Source organism: Oryctolagus cuniculus, chromosome 7 (genome assembly GCF_964237555.1).
Source record: "Oryctolagus cuniculus chromosome 7, mOryCun1.1, whole genome shotgun sequence".
NCBI classification, from domain to species: domain Eukaryota; kingdom Metazoa; phylum Chordata; class Mammalia; order Lagomorpha; family Leporidae; genus Oryctolagus; species Oryctolagus cuniculus.
Window position 1 is genome coordinate 73565077 of NC_091438.1, and position 22344 is coordinate 73587420.

Consider the following 22344-nt stretch of genomic DNA (forward strand, 5'->3'; position numbering starts at 1 on the left):
AATGAGGAATATCAGGTAGTCCTGGATTTGGTAAGTAGCACTGATGGAGACCGAGAAAACATTGATAAAAATCTTATAAATTTTTCCCCTAAGATTTACCAGTACTCATTATATTGAAGTATAAAAGATAGTAAGGAGTTCAGAATAAGATTACGATGACCAGATTTTTGATGGTTTGACTGAGATGAAGAAAAATAAAATGAATCAACATTTGTTCTTAGTGTCTTTAGATTTAATTTTTTTTGGTGTGGCATAAAAATTGAGACTTTATCGAAATCAGTAAGAGTAAGGCAATTAATTATAGGCTGTGCTGAGGATAGAAGGGAGAAAGAATTAACATTTCAACTGCCTACAGTGTTCCAAACAAAACACAGATGCTTGATATACATTATCTTATTTTTTACTTAATACCCTGGGAGGGAGTACGAAGTTCTAAGGAAGAAAATTCAAAGAAGTGCTCAACGAAACAGAATTTCCAGAAGAAATTGATAGTGTGGGGGAAAGCAAAAAAAAAAAAAAAAAAGTCTTAGGAAGTAGGAAATGGGCCAAAGAAAGCAGGGATTGCTTTTCCAGCAACACCTTGATTCACTTGTTTGTCTCTCACGAACATTTGATGAGATTCCAACCTCTACCTGGCAATAGTTGTCATATTCACCTGTGGGTCCACTTCATCCTGCATGCAATAACTGTGAATATGCAACCACTATGTTGCAGTACTGGTACAGTCAGTGGTAATCCAGTAGTGCACACAACCTCATCTATCCTGGAGCTTACATCTTAGTAGGGAGAAACAGACAATAGCAAGTAAACAAGTGAATACACAATAAGCCAAGTGTTAGGGAGAACATAGAACAGATTAAGACAAGAGAAATTTTCTGAGAGGCTGATTAGATGGCATTTGATCATATACCTGAATACGTGAGGAAATGAACGGTGTAAGAGTGTTCTATACAGAAAGAACAGACAATACTAAGACCTGGAAAGTGGCAAACCTTCCACGGAACATGTGGGGGGTTCTTTTAAATTTATTTTTGCAAAGACTCCTGCCTGCAGTGGTGACAGAAGATCCTAGATGGGGAGGGGTGGATCAGGGAGCCCAGTTGGAAGGCGATTGTAACAATCCAGGGGAGAGACTAGCGGGAGGGAAATTAGGTACTAGACAGACAATGTCAGAAAGCCTCAACTCCATTGTTTTAAATGAAAGGATATGTGTGAAGTGTTGAATGCAGCACAGTTCTATTCAAATGTAAGGAAGCGTGGCTATTGCCACCATGCCACAAGTTCCCTGTCCTCTTGCCCATATGGATGATGTGGCTGTGAGGTCGTTCAGTCCCCATGGAAATTAACAGCCACATTCCCTTTCAGAGTCATTTTCTCTCTGTATGTGCCTCAGACATGGCTTCTTGTCCATTTATTTTATTTTATTTATTTATTTTTGCCTAGCACACACACCCAGGCACACCATGTATTTACCTCTGCTGCTTCATTATTGCTGTTGTGTTTTCCCTACAGTGCTTCTTCTGCCCTTGACATATTTTTTTCCTGGTCCCTTTTTCCTGGAGGGTCTGGATTGTCTGTTTTCATGCTTAATATTTTCTCTGTCCACCCATCTGTTTATTTTATCTTGTTTCTTCCCTCCTCTCTGCTGGCCTCTTTATAGATTCCTCTGTTCGATAGTTTAAACTCCACGACACTGCCTTGTTTATCCTCTCAGCTACCACAGTATATTATTCCCCATCTGCTGCAGAAAGAGCCCCAGTGTCTCGCAAAGTTAACTAAGCCCTCTTGTCTGAACAGGCTTTTCAGTCATGCATTCAAGTTTCTAATCTAGCCCATCTTCCTTAGTTATGAATGTGACAATATTATTTCTAAGCAAGCCATGCTCAATAGATCTTGTCTTTTGTTCTTTTTTCCTTATAAATGCCTCAGATATGATTTAATGGTCTGTTGCTTCAGAGGTAGGCAGTTGCAATGTCAAGTCAATCAGCAAGTATTTATTGAAGATTTGCTATGTGACCAGCAGTATGCCACGGACTGTGGGAGATTCCAAAGACATACAGGGCATGGTCCAAAGCTGAGGGATTGTTGAGATCTCGATGGAAATGTAGCACTGACATGTATTTATTATGCACTCACTGTGATCCAGGAATTGTGGTAGAAACTCAGAATACAACATGAATTTTAAAAAGTAGGAAATCTACCCGTATGGAGCTCATCGTCTAGCAAGGGAGAAAGACACATGTTAAAAATTATTTACAGTTCAATCAAATATGTACAAAATGCTCTGGGAAAACAGAGGAGTGAAAGGGATTAGTTCTGCCTCGGGTAATTGTGGAAAGCTTCACAGAGATGGTGTTATTTAAAATAGAGTTTAATAAATGAGTGTTAATTAAGCAGAGAATTAATAATAAAAGCTAATATTTATTGAGTACTTAGGAGGTTTCAAGCACTGCTACGTGCTTGTGAATTAGCTCATTTAATCCTCATAGTAACCTTATGAAGTACCCCTATCATTTCTGTTTTACTGATTAAGTAATTGACAAACAGAGAGGTTAAATGACTTGCCCAAGGTCACACAGCTGGGATGGAGCAAAGCAAAGATTTGGATCCAAAGTCTAGCTCTAGACTCTCGTCCCTTGAGTACTGTCCTCTGCTGTCTGTCGTGACTCCCCAACTCCTCTCCCTAACAAATTAGAAACAAATACGTATGTCTGCAAAGCATAATGTTCAAACATACTTGCGGTAACCTGCAGCCATGGCACATCACAGCCAGTGCACAACTCCTGGATCAAGCAGGCAGTGATATCCAGGTGGTAAACGCTGTGATTTGTTCTATAGGCATTCATAGAAAGGACAGAACTGGGAAGCAATCATGAGGAAAATAACTTGGATTCTTGGTCAGTCTTAACCACAGAATCTAAAAGACTAATGGAACTGCTAGGGATGGCAGCTGGAGGGTCAGCAGGGGCTGTGCCAGTGTTACGTGGTGACGAGTGGTTCCTTGAGCGCCTGGAGTCCTCGCTGGCCTACAAGCTTTGCTGCTTCTCCTGGCCCTGGGAATGAAGAATGGCCCCTGAGGTCCTCAGTCCTGCTCTGAGGAATGATCTGGAGCCCTGGGCGCAGCCTGGCGGCTTCCAGTCAGTCTCCTCTTTCTCTTTGCCACTTGTTGATTTCCTTGTCATAATGACACACCATTCACCGTGTGTGTGTTGCCATACCTTGGAGCTCCTGATGCGTGAAGGAAACAGAACGAAGGAGATTCTGACAGGGAAGGATGTAATCAAAAACAGTGCAGGAAGGGTGAGGGGAGAGAGAAGGGGATGGAAGAAGAAATAGAGACCTGGCCCCCAGCCCTAGGTGTAAAATTTTTCCTTCTGTAGGATGAACCAGGACCTGCTGAACACGCTCCTGATTGAGTCCGTAGGGTCACCTGCGCCACAGAGAAGACACCAGGCAAGGCCTCCTGGAGGAGTCGTTTCATCTCCTTGCTGAGGAGAGCTGCAGTGACAGTGTGCACATTTGGCCCAACTACATGAGAAATGTGCTTTATTCCCAGGCAGCATATAACACAGACTTGGGAGGCTGCCAAGACTTATAAAGTCCCCCAAATGCTTCCCACTTCTGTTGATCCATATGAGAATGAGTTTTCGTTCTCTTTATGAAGCCAAGAATGTATCTCTAATGTCTTTGAATTTCTGGGTAGGAAAATGAATGGTTTAGGGGCACTAGTGATGTTTTCATCTCTTCTTCCTGCTGCTTCTCGTAAGAGATGGACTACATCTCATAAGACTGGCACTACAGTGCTGGCAGGAGACCAGTCAGCCTGATCGAGTGGTTTATTTTTTCAATTGAATTGTGAAGGGAAGGAGGAAAGTACTCAGATAAAACTGTAAGACCATATTAGATACCATGGAGCATAAAGGCGATGGCATAGGAAGAAAAATAGTAGAGAACTTGCCCAGCAATTCTCAGAAGATCCTAGAGAAACAGGCTGGGGGCAACATTAATAGTCTCAATTATCTGTACACCACCAAATGGTGGATGAAAAATTTTCCAACTGAACTTTAAAAACTGAACAGAATATGGTAAAAAAAAAAAATCTCTGAAGTCTCAAAAGTCTCAAGATTTGTTGAGAGATGGCTCCCGACCGGAATATGGCAATGGAAAGGCATATCTGGTGTGGAATAAATAGGTCTAATCAAAGGGCTGGAGAGGAGCAGTATATGTCAAAAAGATATACACACGCGTGGCAATCCACAAACCCGAGGGTGAGGCATGGAGGAAGCAGCTGCCGGGGAGCGAAGTGAAAGAAGAACAGAAACATTATCCTGGGACTACATCAGAGACCTAGCAACCCGATGGTTAATATGGGCAGGCAAGATAGAGTCGCGACGAAAGCCTTCACAGACTTCAGATGAAAATCCCACTCCACTAAAAGCAAAACATCAGAAAAATTATTGAATTGCCTTGTTGGAAATTTAATCCCTCAAAAGAGAGGACTTGCCACCTTGGCTTATATCTGACTCTACAAAAGTCTGTTTCAGGAAAAATGGCAATGAAAGGAATCTGAAAAGAAAGTAGCCCTCCCATGCTCACTGAAAATTCACTGGGCCAAAGGAAGGAAGTCTGAGCTCAGATATACCAGTGCATCATCTTGAATAAATTTAATTCCAAGAAGTGCAGATATAACAGTATCTGTTATTTCGTAGTCAGCAACTCTAATCAGAAGATGGACCAAGCAGATTGAGAAGCTGTCCAATGGAATTGTTATGACAGGATCACTAAGATTCCCAAGGCATAAGAAAAAGATTCTGTGTAGACACCCCCATTGTTCAAGGGTCATACGAGAGAAGCCACTGCATTACTGATAATGGACAGAAAAGAGTGCGGTCAACATTTAAGTTTGGGTCAGAAATGCCAAAGATTCAAATGACCTGAGTTTGGAGAAAATATTAGGAAAAATGGAATGTTTTCTTGCCTATTAAAAGTAAAGAGATAGAAAAATACACCCACTACTCCAAGCAGATGGTAGACTTTAGTTAAATTACAGTTAGAGAGAAGAACTGTTTCCACTTCTGTTACCTTTCCAGCAACTCCATAGAGAATGCTTTTAGAACTGACAGGGTAAGGAAAAAGTATTTGAGGGTGAAAGCCTAAGATGGGCAAGGATATCATAAAAATGCACTTAACTCCATTAAATGAATTTAAATCAAAGTGTTCTGCCAGAATTTACTCTTTTAAAGTCTACCCTGCACAGAAAGAATGCAGTGATGAGAGATGCAACTCTGTACTGTACAAGCCTTCGTCCCAGCCAGCCCTCTCCAATCTGTCTCTCTCACCTACCCTCTCATACCACATCTAGTCCCACTTTCTTACTTGGTTCTATCCTAACTCTTGTAAACCTCTCCGGCCAGTCTATTTCTACGTTTTCTGGATCATACTTTCTGCCCTCCCATCTCAGCATGTTCAAGCTGAATCCTCAATTATCAGAATTCTACTGAATTTAAACTCAGGATATCCTTTTATATTAATTAGCTTCCTGTATGCCTTCTGGTTCAAAGGACATTCCAAGGGATATAAAAATAAATTGCATGCTATATTTTTTAAAGTGTTGTTGTATGGGATCACTGTACCATACTACTTAGTCATAAATGGCACATGAGACATTGGATCTTTATAAAAGGAAAGTGATAGGGGTATTGGGGGTAACTAGAAAGATTGAGACCTAACCCCAGTGGAACTCTACAAAGATTATTAAGCTTTTGATTCGGTAACATTTGTAAGCAAGAAGTTATTGGAAATCAGCATAAATTCAGTGAGAGCAAAACAAATTGTCTCATTTCCTATCTGATAGGTTTAATAGACAAGACATAAACATTGTGTAAAAAGCTAAGGACATGGAACATCAATAGTGGTACATATAAGGAAGTAGTTAAGTAATTAAACAGCTATGCCCAAATAACTTAAATGTTGAATCCCTTTAGGTTAAAAGTCTTGGTGACAACCCATAGAATACTGTCCTTGGTCCTGGACTTGAAGGGCACTTATTTACAAGAATTGTTGTAAGTTTGCTAATCAAATATGAAGAAGCTAGAAAAACAGTTAGCATGCCCAATAACAATCACAATTGCAAAATACTTCCATCAGTTATAAAATAGACTCAAACTAATAACTTCATATTAATCATAATAAAATTAAGCATGAAACATCAGGGATGGGGTCAGGAGCCTCATTGTCTGGCCATAATTTATGTCAGACAGGAATATTGACTGGTCTATCTTTTAAAAAAGTCTTTTGATTATCCTAAACAAAGAATTGACAAATCCTGTAGTACTTCATAACAATTTTTTGAGAATACTTATATTAAAATCAAGTGTATCATCTATAATTTAAAAGATTTACCATCACTTTCTATACAGACACACAGGCACACACCACATCAACACATAAACATTGCCACTAATCAGGGATAGCTACAACAGATTGCATGACCTTGGTATATCCACACCCTGCATGGAATAATGAATGAAGGTTCCCTAAGCTTCACAGATGTGTGTCCAAGAGGGACTAAACTAGCCATATGTGCTTTACTGATTATATGCATCTTTCAGCAAACACTGAATTCCAGGCTATATACTCTAGGGTATTCATAAGCTAGCATAACTACCTGCAGGCTTTGGGTTTTAAACAAATGTCCACGTTTCCAGTCAACTAGAATTATAACTTATTCTATCTGATACTCTTTCCCAAAATGATTTAAAATAGTTGTCATTTCTTTATCCTCTTCCAGATCAAAAACAAATACAATTTTCTTAAAGAGCTATGATGAATGAGGAGTGAATTTTTAGAACCATGTGGTAATAACTTCTAGAAGTTGAAAGCGCTGTTTTTATTTGGCTTCACATTAAACAATGATGTTTTTAAATGACAACAGCAAATCTCTAATGTAGAGCAAAAGGCACATTTAATGTATATGGAATATGGACTTGTCTCATACAAAAAAGTTTCTTAGGCATATATATTGTTTCCTTTGAAGAAGCTGTATAAGCTTGAGGACTGCCCAGGGAATTTCCCACTTATTCAAATTTTGAATATTTACTGGTTATTTCAGTCATCATGATCTGAGTCAATGAAGCAACTGTTTGGACTGACTTATTTATTACATTGACAAAACTGTTTTCTATAACATATAAATGGCTCTTTTCAGCCAGATAGTGACCTCATACATTTACTGTCTTAAAATACCATTAGAAAATATTAAACATATCCATATAATTTGTGTATGATTATTTTATATTTAAAATACTTATAAAAATATTTAGTATTATTATTATCCCATCTATATGCCTACTATGATACTGTGTTTTAATATATAGAAATACAAAAGATACATTTGTTCCAACAAAAATTTGGGTGTTCATTAATGATCTGCAGGAATAAAACACAACACATGAGACATAAAGGTGAATAAAGTCTACTGAGACACCATATATAGAAACCTAAATGTAGGGGCCAACACTGTGGTGTAACAGGTTAGGCTGCTTCCTACAATGCTGGCATCTCATATGGGTGCCGGTTCGAATCCTAGCTACTCCACTTCTGATCTAGCTCTCTGCTAATGCACCTGGGATACAACATTTCATAAGATGGCAACATTGCATAGGGTATAGTGGGAAAGGAAGACTATAAGGATAGAACTTATCAAACAGATCTTTATAACTTCATTACAGACAATGAGAAATTGAGTTATAATGATTAATATGATAGTACATATGCAAAGAGGATTCTAAAGATAATGTAAATTCAGAACTCAGAGACTTGGCAGCAGATGAGATATGGAGCAGGGATAAATTGGAAACATAACTCTGCAATTTGAAGCCTCCATGATTGGGAATCCCAATGCTATTCACAAAACTGAGGAAATACAAAGGAAGATCCAGCCTTGTGTTGTTTTGATAAGTTTAATAAGTGATGAATTTGCAGTTCCAATTTCTAGTGACAAGACTCATCCTGCAGTTGATATATGGAGATCTTGAGTTTGTCAGAATAATTCAGAATGAAGATATTGATGTGGACATCAAGTGTCCACATACAAACAGACTGCAGTATACTTGAAATTATAACTTCAACACATTGAAAAGAAAACAGGGAAGACAGTATTTGAAGTTTTCTATCATCTTACTGCTGGAGAGATACACAAATGAACTGTATAAATAATGTAAACTTTTTCTCAGTTTGAAAGCTCATGGTAATGAGGATATTGTCATTTAGAGCTCAAGTAGAAAAAAAAAGTAAAGAAAGGTAACCAAGGTCAAAAAAGAAAGAGCAGAAAATAAAATACCAAAGAGAATATGGAAAGATGGCTTTAAGTAAGAGACCTCCTTGAACATGGACCTTGAATTCAAACAAAAAATCTTCATTTTAAAAGTTAGAAACAAAAGCCGAAAATCTTAACAGCATACTCATTTGACAAACATTGGTACATTCTTCTGTTTTGCATTATGAAACAAAGTGTTTCTTATTGTTGATGAAGCATTCTCTGTGCTTCACATATTAAGTACACTTCCAATTAATATGAACAAAGCGGTGTGTAACTGCGTGAAAGATCTTCAGTGGTGAATGAAGAAAAGTCTAGTTCTGAAAAGTAAAAGAGCATCTAATTTAACTATTGGATCAGCCTAATTAATTAATGTAAATTATATTTTTAAATAATGAAATGCATTCCTCACATACAACAGAGGAGAGTGCTACCAAAAGTACTTTTCTAAGTGAAAATCCAGAATCCAAATACATTGATATGAATGCATAGCACCGTAACTTTATTCTGCTCATTCCTGATGATGTAAAGTTTTCTACCTTAACTGCATTACCCTTTTCACATTACTTTACCTTTGGATCTTTCAAGGGCCAAAATTGAAAAAGGAAAATGTAACTGAAAGAGCTGTCATTTTTTTTCTTTATGTTCGCAGACACACTGTTTTAGATTACCCGGTAGAAAACCTATTGAACACAGTTAACTAGACCTTGTATTACTAAGCCAGGCATGCATGCTGCCCATCTTTCAGAGGGCAGAAATACTTAGGCTCTAATTATCAAAGCAATCTTATCCCTGAGAACTGTAATGCCGAAGTCTCTTACATTAACATAATGTGACATAATATAAAAACAGGGAAATTTGAACTGATACTGGTTATTATATAAAAATGTTTTAAAAAGAGCACTGTAAGTAGTTCACTGTCTATCTTCCAGGATGTAATTGGAAAAGCACTGCAGTACCTTGGAACATATGGTGAATTGAGCAACATAGAGCAAGTTGTGGCTATGATCGATGAAGAAATGTGTATCAACTGTGGGAAATGCTACATGACCTGTAATGACTCTGGCTACCAGGTAAAAACATTGCTGGAACTGGGATGCTGTAGCATATTTCTTCTGGCTTTTGTGAGAGACATTTTCTTCTGCTAAGTGGGCAGATCCCGCCATATGCACCAAATATTGCTCATCCACATGGCCTTTCACTCTGTCCTTTCACCCTTATAGCATAGGCTATTTTTTTTTTCTTAAAGGAAAGTCAGGACCCATACTAACTATGCCACTGTTCAATGCACAAGGTCATTTTAATATCATTTCATCACCCATAAAATTGGAGAGAGAAATACAGCTGAAAAGGGAAATTTACACAAAATTATGGACATTAGGACAGCATTATGCTTTAATACACAGGGAAGGACAAAGACCTACCATTTAATGCCATTACCCTGAAATGACCTGATTCCTTCTGCCAAAACGAGAATTCTCTTCCATTCTGTATCGATTGGCCTCTACTACCGGAAGGAAGAAAAGGCATTTTCCCATCAGCTAGGGTTAGTCCCAGGAATTAGTGTGTATCTGGAAAAGAAAAGCCAAGGAAATGCATTCCTTCCTTCCCCTCAGAAAAGCCCAATCATGAGCAAAACACAAAATTGGGGACTTGACTCCCTGAAGGCTGGCTGTGCGCTTGGAAATATATTCTATGATTTTCTCTTTTACTTTTGATTTGCCTTTTCATTTACTCCTATGTACTTATCTATAATCTGTTGTTTTAAATAGAATTTGAAATAACTGTAACCTGAAATTAGCTGAATTTTAGAAACCAGTGAAGAAATGATAATAACACTGTAAGCATGTTTTTCTCTTTTATATTAAAAGGTTTAATTATTATTTATTTATTCATTTACTTATTTATTTGAAAGGCAGAGTTACAGAGAGAGAGAGAGAGAAATCTTCCATCTTCTGGTTCACTCCCCAGATGGCTGCAACATGCAGGCCTGGGCTGGGCCAAGGCCAGGAACTTCATCCTGGTCTCCCACATAGGTGGCACAGGCCCGAACACTTGGGACATCGTCCCCTGCTTTTCCAAGACAACTTGCAGGGAGCTGGAGCAGAAGTGGAACAGCCGGGACACAAACTGGCAGACAGATGCCAGTAACGCAGGCAGCGGCTTAATGGAACAAACCACCAACACAAGCCCCAAAACATTCTTTTCTTAAAGGCCTGAGACTGTGAAAATTACATTTAGGATACGGAGTTTGGAGAAAGCAATTGTAAAACTTCCTGCAAACTGCTAAAACATGTGAAATTACTAAAAACTGTAAAATAATATATTTTCATTAGAAATTTCAGGCTTTAAAGAAGTATAATAAGGTAAAAAACTATTGCTTTAAGAAATGATTAATAGAAATTTCAAAGTAAATATTAAAATACCTCATCTTTAAAAGGCAAACTTTATTCACCTTATTCATCCTAGAAAAAGGTCACTTGTTATTCATGATGGCATTTTGTATTTTGTTATTTTAAATTTTTCTTTTTTTTTTTTTTTCTTATTTGAAAGGCAGAATGAGGCAGACAGACACCTTCCATTCCTTGCTCATTCCCTAAATGCTCACAATAGACAGGGATTGTCCAAGTGGAAGCCAGGAGCCAGGAATTCCATTTGGATCACCTATTTGAATGGCGACAGTCCAAATACTTGAGCCATTCCTTGCTGCCTCTTGTGGTGCACATTAGCAGGAAGCAGAATCAAGATTTGAACCTGGTGGTGGAGGTGCTCGGCCTCAGGTACTCTGAAGTGGGCCGTACATCCCGAGCAGCATCTTAACCCTTGTGCCAATTGTCAGGCACATATTTTAACTTTCAAAAATCTCTTCCTCCTTGTGGCAAACTTTGTGGATCTTAGGTTAAAGTGCTACCTGGGATGCCTACATCCCATATGTAGTGCCAGGGATTAATTACCACTACCACTTCTGTTATAGCTTCGTGCTAATGGGCATCCTGGGAGGTAGCAGGTGAAGGCTTTAGTACTTGAGTTCCTGCCACCCACATGAGAAACCCCAGTGGAGTTCCAGGATCCTGGCTTCAGGCTAATCCATCCCTGGTAGTTGTGGGCACATAGGAGTCAACCAACAGATAGAAGATCTCTTCTCTCTCTGTCTCTCTCTCTCTCTGTCTCTCTCTTTCTCTCTTTGCTTTTCAAACAAATAAACTTAAAAAAAAAAAACCTTCCTTCCTAATTTGACATTGGTTCTACATCAAATTTTTATCATTTGTCACTATCTTTACTGAAAGATGTCCTGTCTCTAGCAGTTGTTTAGAAGATGCAGATTATGTCACATTCAACTTTCATCTTTCCTTTAATTTACCAGAGATAGGTAACTCAAGGAGTCCTTTAACTATCCTAGCATCAGGAATCTAATCTCTGAAATGTTAGAACCTATGGCTCCCACCTTGGAATTCTTGATACTACTTCAAAAATTATAAGAGAAAAAAAGTCAGTTGTTCATTTAAAAATATTTAGAAAATCATTTGACCATCTCAAAAATGTAAAAAATAAAATCTTCAATTGAATGTAAAGTTTTGTATGTTTGCAAATTTTGAACATGTTGTAATGCTAAGTGAAAGCATGGTTTTTGTTTGTGCCTATTACTTCATTTAGTTTATGTTTATTTAAAAAGGAAGAGAAAGTTTTTTCTCATCCAAAGAGAAATCCAAAATGCTATACAATACAGCAAAAACTTGTTATAACTTTTTTAGACCTCTAGTTCTTGTTCAAATGCAATATGATTGTTTCCTTAAAGATCAGACTACCAATATAATATAAATCCCATAAAAATTTACTCTGATAAGATGATGTAAATGTTTATTTCTATAAAAAAGGAAAAAATATAGGTAACATGTTCTTCATTGGGATGAAGGACTTTTTTAAACAACAAAATAATAGTTCAATTCAAAATATTGAACCATATTATAGAACAAGTACGAAATAGGAAAATAAATCAGAATTGTGAAATTATTTAAGAATATAAGATTTCCAGACCTGGCCTCAAGGATCCACTGAGATGGCTATTTAACACTCCTCATGGTTTTCCTCAGCTCCTACCTGGTCACTGCAAACTAGTACATGGGCTGAGTAAAAGTCTATACTTATTCCAGAAGTGAGACCAGCAGACCAGGACCTGAATCCCTCTAGCCCCTAGTTGTCCCACTCATAGCTGCCCTGAAATCCTGTAGCTTCCACTGGACTTGCATGGTGTTTCTAGTGTTTAGGTGTTCCTCTTTAATAGGCAACTCATCTTTATAACTTTAAAAATAATTCTCAACCCTAAACTTCATACTGGGTATTTTTGTTGCTTATTCCGAATCTCGTATTAAAAAATAAGTTATTGAATTTATTTTTTATTGAGCAATATCAGAGCCACAGACCTTGCTCTAGTTCTCACAGGTTTGTAATGTCAGGGCCAGGTGTGCACAACAGAGGTTCTGGCTGTTGCACTCAGTGCTTTATCCCCGTGGGGACACAGGCTAGAATCATCTTGGAGATACTTGAAACCCAACTCTGAATCTTGAGCTAGTTTTTTTCCCACTGCTTTCTTCTAAAAACCACATGCGTTATTTGAAATGCCAACAGGTATGTCCATCGCTCCCTCTGACAATAATGCTTCTCCACTGTCAAGAACAAGGAATGTGAGGAGGGAAAGGAGGGAGTGTAAAAGCACCCAACATCTTCAGGTAGAAGATTCCTGGTAGGACTGGAAAGATCTGAGCTCTGGTCAGAACAAAGAAAGCTGCAGAGTTACTACTCTATGAAATATTCTGTGCATAATGAAGAAAAATACCTCTGTAGAATTTTAAACATTGTGGTTCTATTTAAAAGGATTTCTTCTCTCTTTGTTTCTCCTGCCGGCTCAACTGTCACCATAGTTGCATCACAGTGCTGGATGCAGCTGTCTCACAGTCCAGCTTCACTGCACTGGAGAACCATGTTGATGCTAAAATGGGGGCATTCTGGACCTTTGTGGCACTGACCTCAATGTTCTTTATTTCTGTTTGCAGGCTATACAGTTTGATCCAGAAACTCACCTGCCCACCGTCACTGACACTTGCACGGGCTGTACACTGTGTCTCAGTGTCTGTCCTATTATCGACTGCATCAAAATGGTTTCCAGGACAACAGCTTATGAGCCAAAGAGAGGCTTACCCTTAGCTCTGAATTCGGCGTGTTAAAGTGATTTGTGAAACAGTTACCATGAACTTTGTTGTCACCTACATATGCTCATCTTTTAAAATTATGATTGTTGTGTTCAGCTTTTTCCAAATTGAAAAAAAAATGATTTCTGACTAAATTTTTAAATAAAAAAAAATCTCATGCTAGTGACCATTCAATTAATGGTCATAGAATAGAATCATTCTTTTCTGAGGGTAGCTGTTAAATAACTGGGTAGCAGATAATTGGATGTTCACCATCAGTCATCTATTGTGAAAAATTAACTTTCCATGGCAATTAGTGTGACGATTTCCAAATTGCCCTTTGCTATGCTCCATCTTTGATTTCTAACTGTAAATGAAATTAAGTATTTTAGAACAAAGTACACTTTAACATGCAAGAAAATGTTTACAAGGAAACATTTTATAATTAAAAGTTGCCCTTTATTTCAATGTTGTTTCTTAGAGAGTATAATTAACTTCATAAAGTTCAACTGAAGAAAGTCAAATAATTACTCTGGCAGGAAAAGAAAACCAAAAAGACAGTTTGTAAGATTTTATTGAGTTTGCTTTGCTGAAGTAGTTTCTTTTTGTGCTGGACACAGAAAGCGATAATATTTACCAATTATATACTGTCCACCATGTAAGCCTAAGACAGTTGTCCAGACTCCTTTCCCATGGAGCAAAGCAATGTTCTGCTTTAAATATTTCAACGATGTTACCAACAAAATAAGATGTTAGAATGGAGCTCTGGTTAAAACAATTCTTTTGCTGCGTACTCTGCTTTTAATAGTAACCTTCGAGATTATAGCAGTTGATGTTGGAACAAAAGCCCAAATTATACAGCACTGAATCATATAATTCATTATTCAAGAATGAAAAATATAGTATTGGTAGTATCTATTAATTATACAAAAACAATTTATTCTATTTTATAGTTTGTTTAATTTTAAATGTAATAGAATAAAAAGAAATATATATTTGCTTTTAAAATTAAATAATATTTTTCTATTTTACTTTTTCATAATCGGTAAATAACATTTTAATATGAGTCTATGAAGGGTTTTCAAAAATTCATAGGGGTGTGTATTATGGAAAAATATGCATGGATTTCAAAAATTTTTCCCTTTAATTCTATTTTCCATAAACTTTTTGCTTTATTCTCATATAAGTAAATCAGAATGTAACAACCTGTCACATATTTCTATGACAAATGCAAGATCAAGAAAAATAAAACTTTAATTATGTACTTTTGGAAAATGAATATTTACCACAAAATGTGTATGATTAGATAGTCTCAAATAAAATTTCAAGAAGTATCTTAAGCATGGTCTTTTGCTGCCTCATTTACATATGCAACCCCATGTCAGCCACTTAGATTTTTAGGTGGAGCAGCTTTTGGTTGGTTCTACTATGAGTTCCAGCAGTATGTAAACATAATGCTGGTTCAGATCTAAAGAGGATGATGACAGTGTAGTTATTCAGATATTTCACTTCCTGTCCTTACTCAGTTTTATGTACTGAATTTGATTATACTCTGACAAAATGTATCTTTCTCCAGCAACAGTTTTCCTGCAGTGTCCCATGGGCAGACACAAAATGGAGATGGCATCCTGCCTACTTTGGATGGCCGTGCTCTCTATAGACACACACAGATATTATTCCACAGTCTCCGTAGACACACACAGAGATTATTATTATTATTCCTCTTTATAGTTGCACAATATTAGCAATTTATATAATGATTCCCTTTGCACTCTTCTCGATATGGGGTATTTTAACTTTTGGAGTTTGTAACACTTATCAAAGAACACCAGTTATCTAGAAAAGACATTTGCTAGGACACTTGCCATCATAATGTATAACTCCCTACCTCCATCTGATGAGAGTTTTCTATGCTGGGACTTTAGCAGCCCTCTGGGAATGTTATGAAATATAGATTGTGCATATGTATCTAAGTCCTGTTTAATACACTGACTGTCAGGTAGAAATTCCTTTTCTGCGAGAAGACACAATGCTTTATTTCTTTTCTTGGGGAACTCTGAGTGGCCAGGGCTTTGAATAGTCCGTGACAAGTCATGATTTTACACTAGTTTGTTCCTTACACATACATTTCTGTTTTTTTAAGGTTTATTTATCTGTTTATTTGAGAGGATGAGAAACAGAGAAACTAAAGTGAGACAGATAAACAGAGGAGAGGGCCCTCTATCTGCAGATTCATTCCATAAGTGCCCACAATGGCTGGCGCTAGATCAGGGCCAAAGCCAAGATCTGAGAACTCAATCCAGATCTCCCATTGAGTGGCAGGTAGCTGGAATCAGAAGCTAGACCCAGGAATCAAACCCAGATGGTACTCCAGTATGAGATGTGGGTCTCTTAACTGTTGTCTTAGCTGCTGGCCTAAAACCTGACCCCCACAGACGTTTCATTCTGTTGTGTTCTCTTTCTACTTTACCCTAAGAAAATATAACTCAATTTTATACATAGAGACTCAGAGTAGACTAGGACGAATGAAGATCACGTGTTTCATCGAGCAAGTGTTCAGAAGCATTGACCCAGCACACATGACTCCTTGCCTCAGATGTCAAGAGAACGTGAGAGTCTGGTGTTTCCTAGATAATGTCTACATGAAGCTATACTAAATGTTATACAAATAGGATAATTAATTTTATGCATCTTCATGGCTGAGCCTTAGTATCTAAACACTTGGTCAAGCTTTATTGAGGATGTTCCCATAACAGTAGTTTTGGGTGAGTTTTACATTTAAATTGGTGAACTATCAAATTGCCCTTCATAATTCGGGTGTACCTCCTCCAAACAGTTGAAGGCCTAATTAGAACAAAGGCTACCTGCCTTCAAACAGTTACTTCCAGAGGTAATTTCCGGGGCCGGGGCCATGGCGCACTAGGTTAATCCTCTGCCTGCAGCGCCGGCATCCCATATGGGCACCTGTTCTAGTCCTAGTTGCTCCTCTTCCAGTCTAGCTCTCTGCTATGGCCTGGAAAAGCAGTGGAGGATGGCCCAAGTACTTGGGCCCCTGCACTTGGCATGGGAGACCAGGAAGAAGCACCTGGCTCCTGGCTTCACTGATCCGGCCATTGCGGCCATTTGGGGAGTGAACCAATAGAAGGAAGACTTTTCTCTCTGTCTCTCTCTGTCTGTAACTCAACCTGTCAAATAAATAAATTAATTAAAAATCTTAAAAAAAAAAAAGAGGTAATTTCCCAGTGGGCTGCCTTCAGGTTTCATCTGTGGCACTGGTTCTTCCTGGTCTGCAGAAGCCTTGCACTCTAAGTCTTTCCTGAGGCTCAGCCTGCTGCCATGCCCTATCCAAGTATAGACTCATTGTGACTCCATCCCTAAAATCATAAACTAGATAAATAAATCCCACTGGTTTTGCATTAGTCAACATACCAGTCAAGACCTCTTTCTTATTGGTAATTTTCCCTTTTGTATTTAAATTGAAAATGAGGGAGTGGGCATTTGGCATAGTGGTTAAGACACTACTTGGGATATTCACATTCTATATTGGAGTTCTTGAGTGCAGATCTCAGCTCCACTTCTGACTCCAGCTTCCTGATAATGTGGACCCTGGAAGACAACAGATGACAATTCAAGTGCTTGGGTTCCTGCCATCTACGTGGGAGACCTGAGTGGGTTCCAGACTCCTGGCTGTCCCCTGGCCCAGCCTGGTTGTTGCTGGTATTTAGGAACTAAACCGGCGTATGGAAGATACCTGTCTGTCTCTGCCTTTTTTTTATCTATGTCTGTCTGCCTTTCCAATATAAATAAATGTAGATAAATTATTTTTAAAAATGAAGTTTACCGAGCCGGCGCCGTGGCTCAATAGGCTAATCCTCCACCTTGCGGCGCCGGCACACCGGGTTCTAGTCCCGGTTGGGGCGCCGGATTCTGTCCCGGTTGCCCCTCTTCCAGGCCAGCTCTCTGCTATGGCCAGGGAGTGCAGTGGAGGATGGCCCAGGTGCTTGGGCCCTGCACCCCATGGGAGACCAGGAAAAGCACCTGGATCCTGGCTCCTGCCAGGATCAGCGCGGTGTGCCGGCTGCAGCGGCGGCCATTGGAGGGTGAACCAGCGGCAAAAGGAAGACCTTTCTCTCTCTGTCTCTCTCTCTCACTGTCCACTCTGCCTGTCAAAAAAAAAAAAAAAAAAAAAAAAAATGAAGTTTACCTGCCTGTTAACAGTGTTAGGTTATTTATCATTTTGGCCTTCTATAGAATCCATTTCCTTGAAGTCGAGGCATTTAGTCAAAGATAAAGCATCAAATATTCAAGGGAGCTTCGAAAGTTTATGGAAAAATGAAATTAAAAAGCTGGTGCCATGGCTCACTAGGCTAATACTCCACCTGCGGCACCGGCACTCTGGGTTCTAGTCCCGGATGGGGCGCTGGATTCTGTCCTGGTTGCTCCTCTTCCAGTCCGGCTCTCTGCTATGGCCTGGAAGGCAGAGGAGGATGGCCCAAGTGCTTGGGCCATGTACCCGCGTGGGAGACCAGGAGGAAGCACCTGGCTCCTGGCTTTGGATTGGCACAGCGTGCTGGCAGTGGAGTCCATTTTGGGGGTGAACCAACGAAGGAAGACCTTTCTCTCTGTCTCTCTCTCACTGTCTAGCTCTGCCTATAAAAAAAAAAAAATGAAATGAAAAGACAAATTTACTTTGGCTTAAAAAGCTTGAAGTTAAACATCATTTTTTATAATATTCATTTCCATAAACTTTCTGAAGACCTCTAATATGCATGGTTTTTTAATTCTTTTGGCAGGAAAATCAGCTTATCTTGTAATCCAATTTTTCACAAGCTTTATAAAGTACTCTTGTATATACAAATATACTTATCAGTGTACCTAGACACATACGTATGCTAAAATTTAAGATTAGTGAAAAGATTAAATCTGTATGATATTCTTGAAAGTGTAAGAACCTGAGTAGAAGATAAGAATCTTTTAATTAAGTTTATGAGTTTAAGAAAGAAACTCTAAGATGCTTATTTCCTCTGTTTTAAAATAACAAATATTAAATAAAATGGGAAAGAGAGCTTTTGGATTGGGGCACAACTATAGAAGGCTAATCATGAATATTTTTATACTCTAGTTCTGTTTTGCAACATTTATGAGACTGCACCTTGCTCCCCATTCTTACACTCTGGGCTACTTAACAATTTTTTATCATTATTTATTTTTATTTGGTTGAAGCATAGAAAGACAGACATCTCCAATCTGCTTATCTACTCTCTAATTGCCCACAACAGCCAGTGCTGAGCCAGGCCAAAATCAGTATCTAGGTACTCAATCCAAGTCTCCAAGCTGGGAAGGGGCCACACTGCTTGAGCCTTTACCACTCCTTTCTAGTGTGCACATTAATAAGAAGTTGCAATCAGGAGTAGATCTGTAACTCAAACCTAGGACCTCTGATACGGGATGTGGGTGTCTCAAGCAACATCTAAACTACTGTGCCAAACAACCTCCCATGGGTTATTCTGACAGCCTTTCAACCAACCTATGTGCTTAGGGTGGAGAGAAATAGTAATGACAGTTCATTTCCTTTTTTAGTCTACAAGCAAAAGTAATTTTTGTCAAACTCCAAAGACTCAACAAAAATTACTATGTCTTCTATTGCAATATAAATCTGAGTTAACACTGAAAATAAAACCTTTGAGAGTTTCCTAAAAATGAGAGTGTGGTATCTTTATGTTCTCTTCTGCTAAAGATTCGGAATTAGGAGTTTAAAGATTTAGCAAGCCAAGAACATCATAGATAAAATATATACATTAAAAATAAAACATATAATGTTAGACATTCAAAATCTATTTCTGTCATTCTTTTCTGTAAATTTCAAGCCTAAGGGCCAGAGTGTTTATTGGACAATGGATATTAAAATATAGTTCCTATAAAACTTTGCTCAACTCCATCTCCTCATTAATTCATATCCTCTCTCCCTTCCACATATATAATATACACACATATATAATATATAGTATATATGTATATACATAATATATAACACACATATAATACATACATAATACTACACATATATGTGTATATATACACGTGTATAATATGTGTATATAATATGTGTATAATAACTACATACATAATGCCTTCATCCTTCTCCCAGTTACTCAGGATTGACCACTAGAGTCTGGAACCCACTCAGGTCTCCCACGTAGATGGCAGGAACCCAAGCACTTGAATTGTCATCTGTTGTCTTCCAGGGTCCACATTATCAGGAAGCTGGAGTCAGAAGTGGAGCTGAGATCTGAACTCAAGAACTCCAATATAGAATGTGAATATCCCAAGTAGTGTCTTAACCACTATGCCAAATGCCCACTCCCTCATTTTCAATTTAAATACAAAAGGGAAAATTACCAATAAGAAAGAGGTCTTGACTGATATGTTGACTAATGCAAATCTTTGAGAATTATCAGCAGCATATAAACATGATGTCATCACTGGTAGTGGAATAAAGAAAGCAGGCCATGCTAAGACAGCACACAGAAGACTTTTAAAGCATGCAGAATACAACACATGGAAAACAATATATACATTCTGTAAATAAATCACTTCTCAGATTCATAAATCAACAGAACTCACTATTATAACTATTTACCAGTGGTAAAATGACTTCAGTTATTTTATGGCACAGTAGTTTATAGTGCATAAATATGGATACAATGAAAGACAATATCAGGGTTTATATGCTCTAGATCAGTTAATGACAGGCTAACACACTCAAAGGAACCATCAGCTACACTTGCCTCCAATAGTAATTGGAGTATCCAATTTAAAGGTATCATCTGTAATTTTAAAAATAATCTGTATTATTTCAGAAAAGAGGTATCATATTAAATAATGATACACTATTAATTAATAAAAAAGAGAGCTTCGGGTTACTTAAATCTTTCAGAACTGTTAACAATCTGGTCCAAAATTTCACTCTGCAGGCAGTTTCCTGAATTGTATGCATCTGTGGGTAAGAGGAAACTGCTAGAGTTCTGGATAGATAAGAGTGTGTCTAATGGCTTTCCTGTTAATTACATTAACTTCATAGGATAGCAGTAGACCAGATCATGCCAGATAATAAGCTCTTTTCTAGGGGCAGTATCTTTCAGCCAATATTATTACATGATTTTGCCAGGTCATTTACTGGTATCCTAAGACCACGCAAGAGTGAATAATTCATCTCCAAATATCCATATTATGGCAAAATATATGCTACTCAGCAAAATGACCTTAGAGAGAGGGCACTGACTGAATGTCAAGCTGACTGAACTTCATTTCCAAATACAGTTTCAATTCCACATCCACATACCAATTTGTGTAAGTCACTTACCTGCCTTGTCTGTTGACTTCCCTTAAAAGAAAACAAGAGAAATGCAGAAATAATCAGCTCATAGAATTGAGAAGGAAAAATTAGGTAATTTTACATTTATATAGATTTTATATATTTATGTTTATATAAACATTTTATATAATAAATATAAACAAATGTATTTATTATAATAGATTTTACTTTCTTCATTTCACATTTGTTATGAAGTTTTATTACTGTTTGTTTTTGACAGAGTGGTTATTGTATTCTTTTTATTTTCAAAGATTTATTTATTTATTTATTTGAAAGTCAGAGAGAGAAGGAGAGGCAGAGAGAGAGAGAGAGAGAGGTTTTCCATCCACTAGCCGTAACAGCCGTAGATGCTCTGATCCAAAGCCAGGAGCCAGGAGCTTCCTCCGGATCTCCCATGCAGGTGCAGGGGCCCAAGGACTTGGACCATCTTGCACTGCTTTCCCAGGCTATAGCAGAGAGCTGGATTGGAAGTAGAGTAGCCGGGTCTCAAACTGGCACCCACATGGGATGCTGGCACTGCAGGTCAGGGTGTTAACCCACTGTGACACAGCGCCGGCCCCTACCTTATACTTTTATTAAAAATTTGTGATTATTCAATTTGACAAATAAAGTAATGCTTGTCCTTGTAAAAAATGTTGATCTTTTTACTATATGGAATATCTCTAGCCCAAGTTGCTATGATGGTTAGTTTAGGAATACCTTTGTATTATGATTTACTATAACAATCTGATTTTGAGTCTATCAAATGTACATTTTAGTTAGTAGCCTTACATCTTTTTTAAATATTTAATTATTTATTTGAGAGATAGAGTTACAGAGAGAGAGGAAGAGGCAGAGACAGAGACAGAGACAGAGAAAGAAAGAGGTCTTCCATCTACTGATTCACCCCCAATTTGCCGCAGTGGCTGGAGCTGCACTGATCCAAAGCCAGGAGCCAGGAACTTCTTCCTGGTCTTCCATGTAGGGGCAGGGGCCCAAGGACTTGGGTCATCTTTCACTGCTTTTCCAGGCTGAAACAGAGAGCTGAATCAAAAGAGGAGCTGCCAGGACCCAAACCTGGCACTCATGTAGGATGCCGGCACTGCAGGCAGTGGCTCAACCCACTATGCCACAGTGCCAGCTACCTTATATCTTTTTAAACCAAACTTTAAATGCTCACAAATAATAGCAACAATAAATATACTGATATCTAACTTAAATGTAAGTCCATTATCTTCTCCATCTTATAGATAGCAATACAGCAATACAGAGGAAATTGAGGATTGGTGGTTCAGTTGATGCATTTCACACATTTGACAAATGGCAGGTCCAGATTTGAATATCCTCTGTATAAGATGACAGAGTATTCTCATGTTAGCACAGGTTCATTGAAGTTGGGAAACATGCACTGTGGGTAGTATAGTAAATGAGTGGAATCCTGGGTTTAAAAACTGATTTTGCTGTCTGCAATATATAATCTAAGGATA

At 38.1% G+C, this 22344-nt stretch overlaps 1 protein-coding gene across 1 annotated transcript in view; it reads left to right on the plus strand.

Annotated features, from left to right (window-relative positions):
• The window catches only part of DPYD (dihydropyrimidine dehydrogenase), a 962084-nt gene extending 947241 nt beyond the window's left edge, over positions 1–14843 (plus strand). Inside the window, exons 22-23 of the mRNA XM_008264835.4 lie at positions 9250–9390; positions 13369–14843. Coding sequence (XP_008263057.2) covers positions 9250–9390; positions 13369–13539 — 312 coding nt within the window. The 3' untranslated portion in view covers positions 13540–14843. The remainder of the gene's footprint in view (positions 1–9249; positions 9391–13368) is intronic.
• Positions 14844–22344: the final 7501 nt, after the last annotated feature.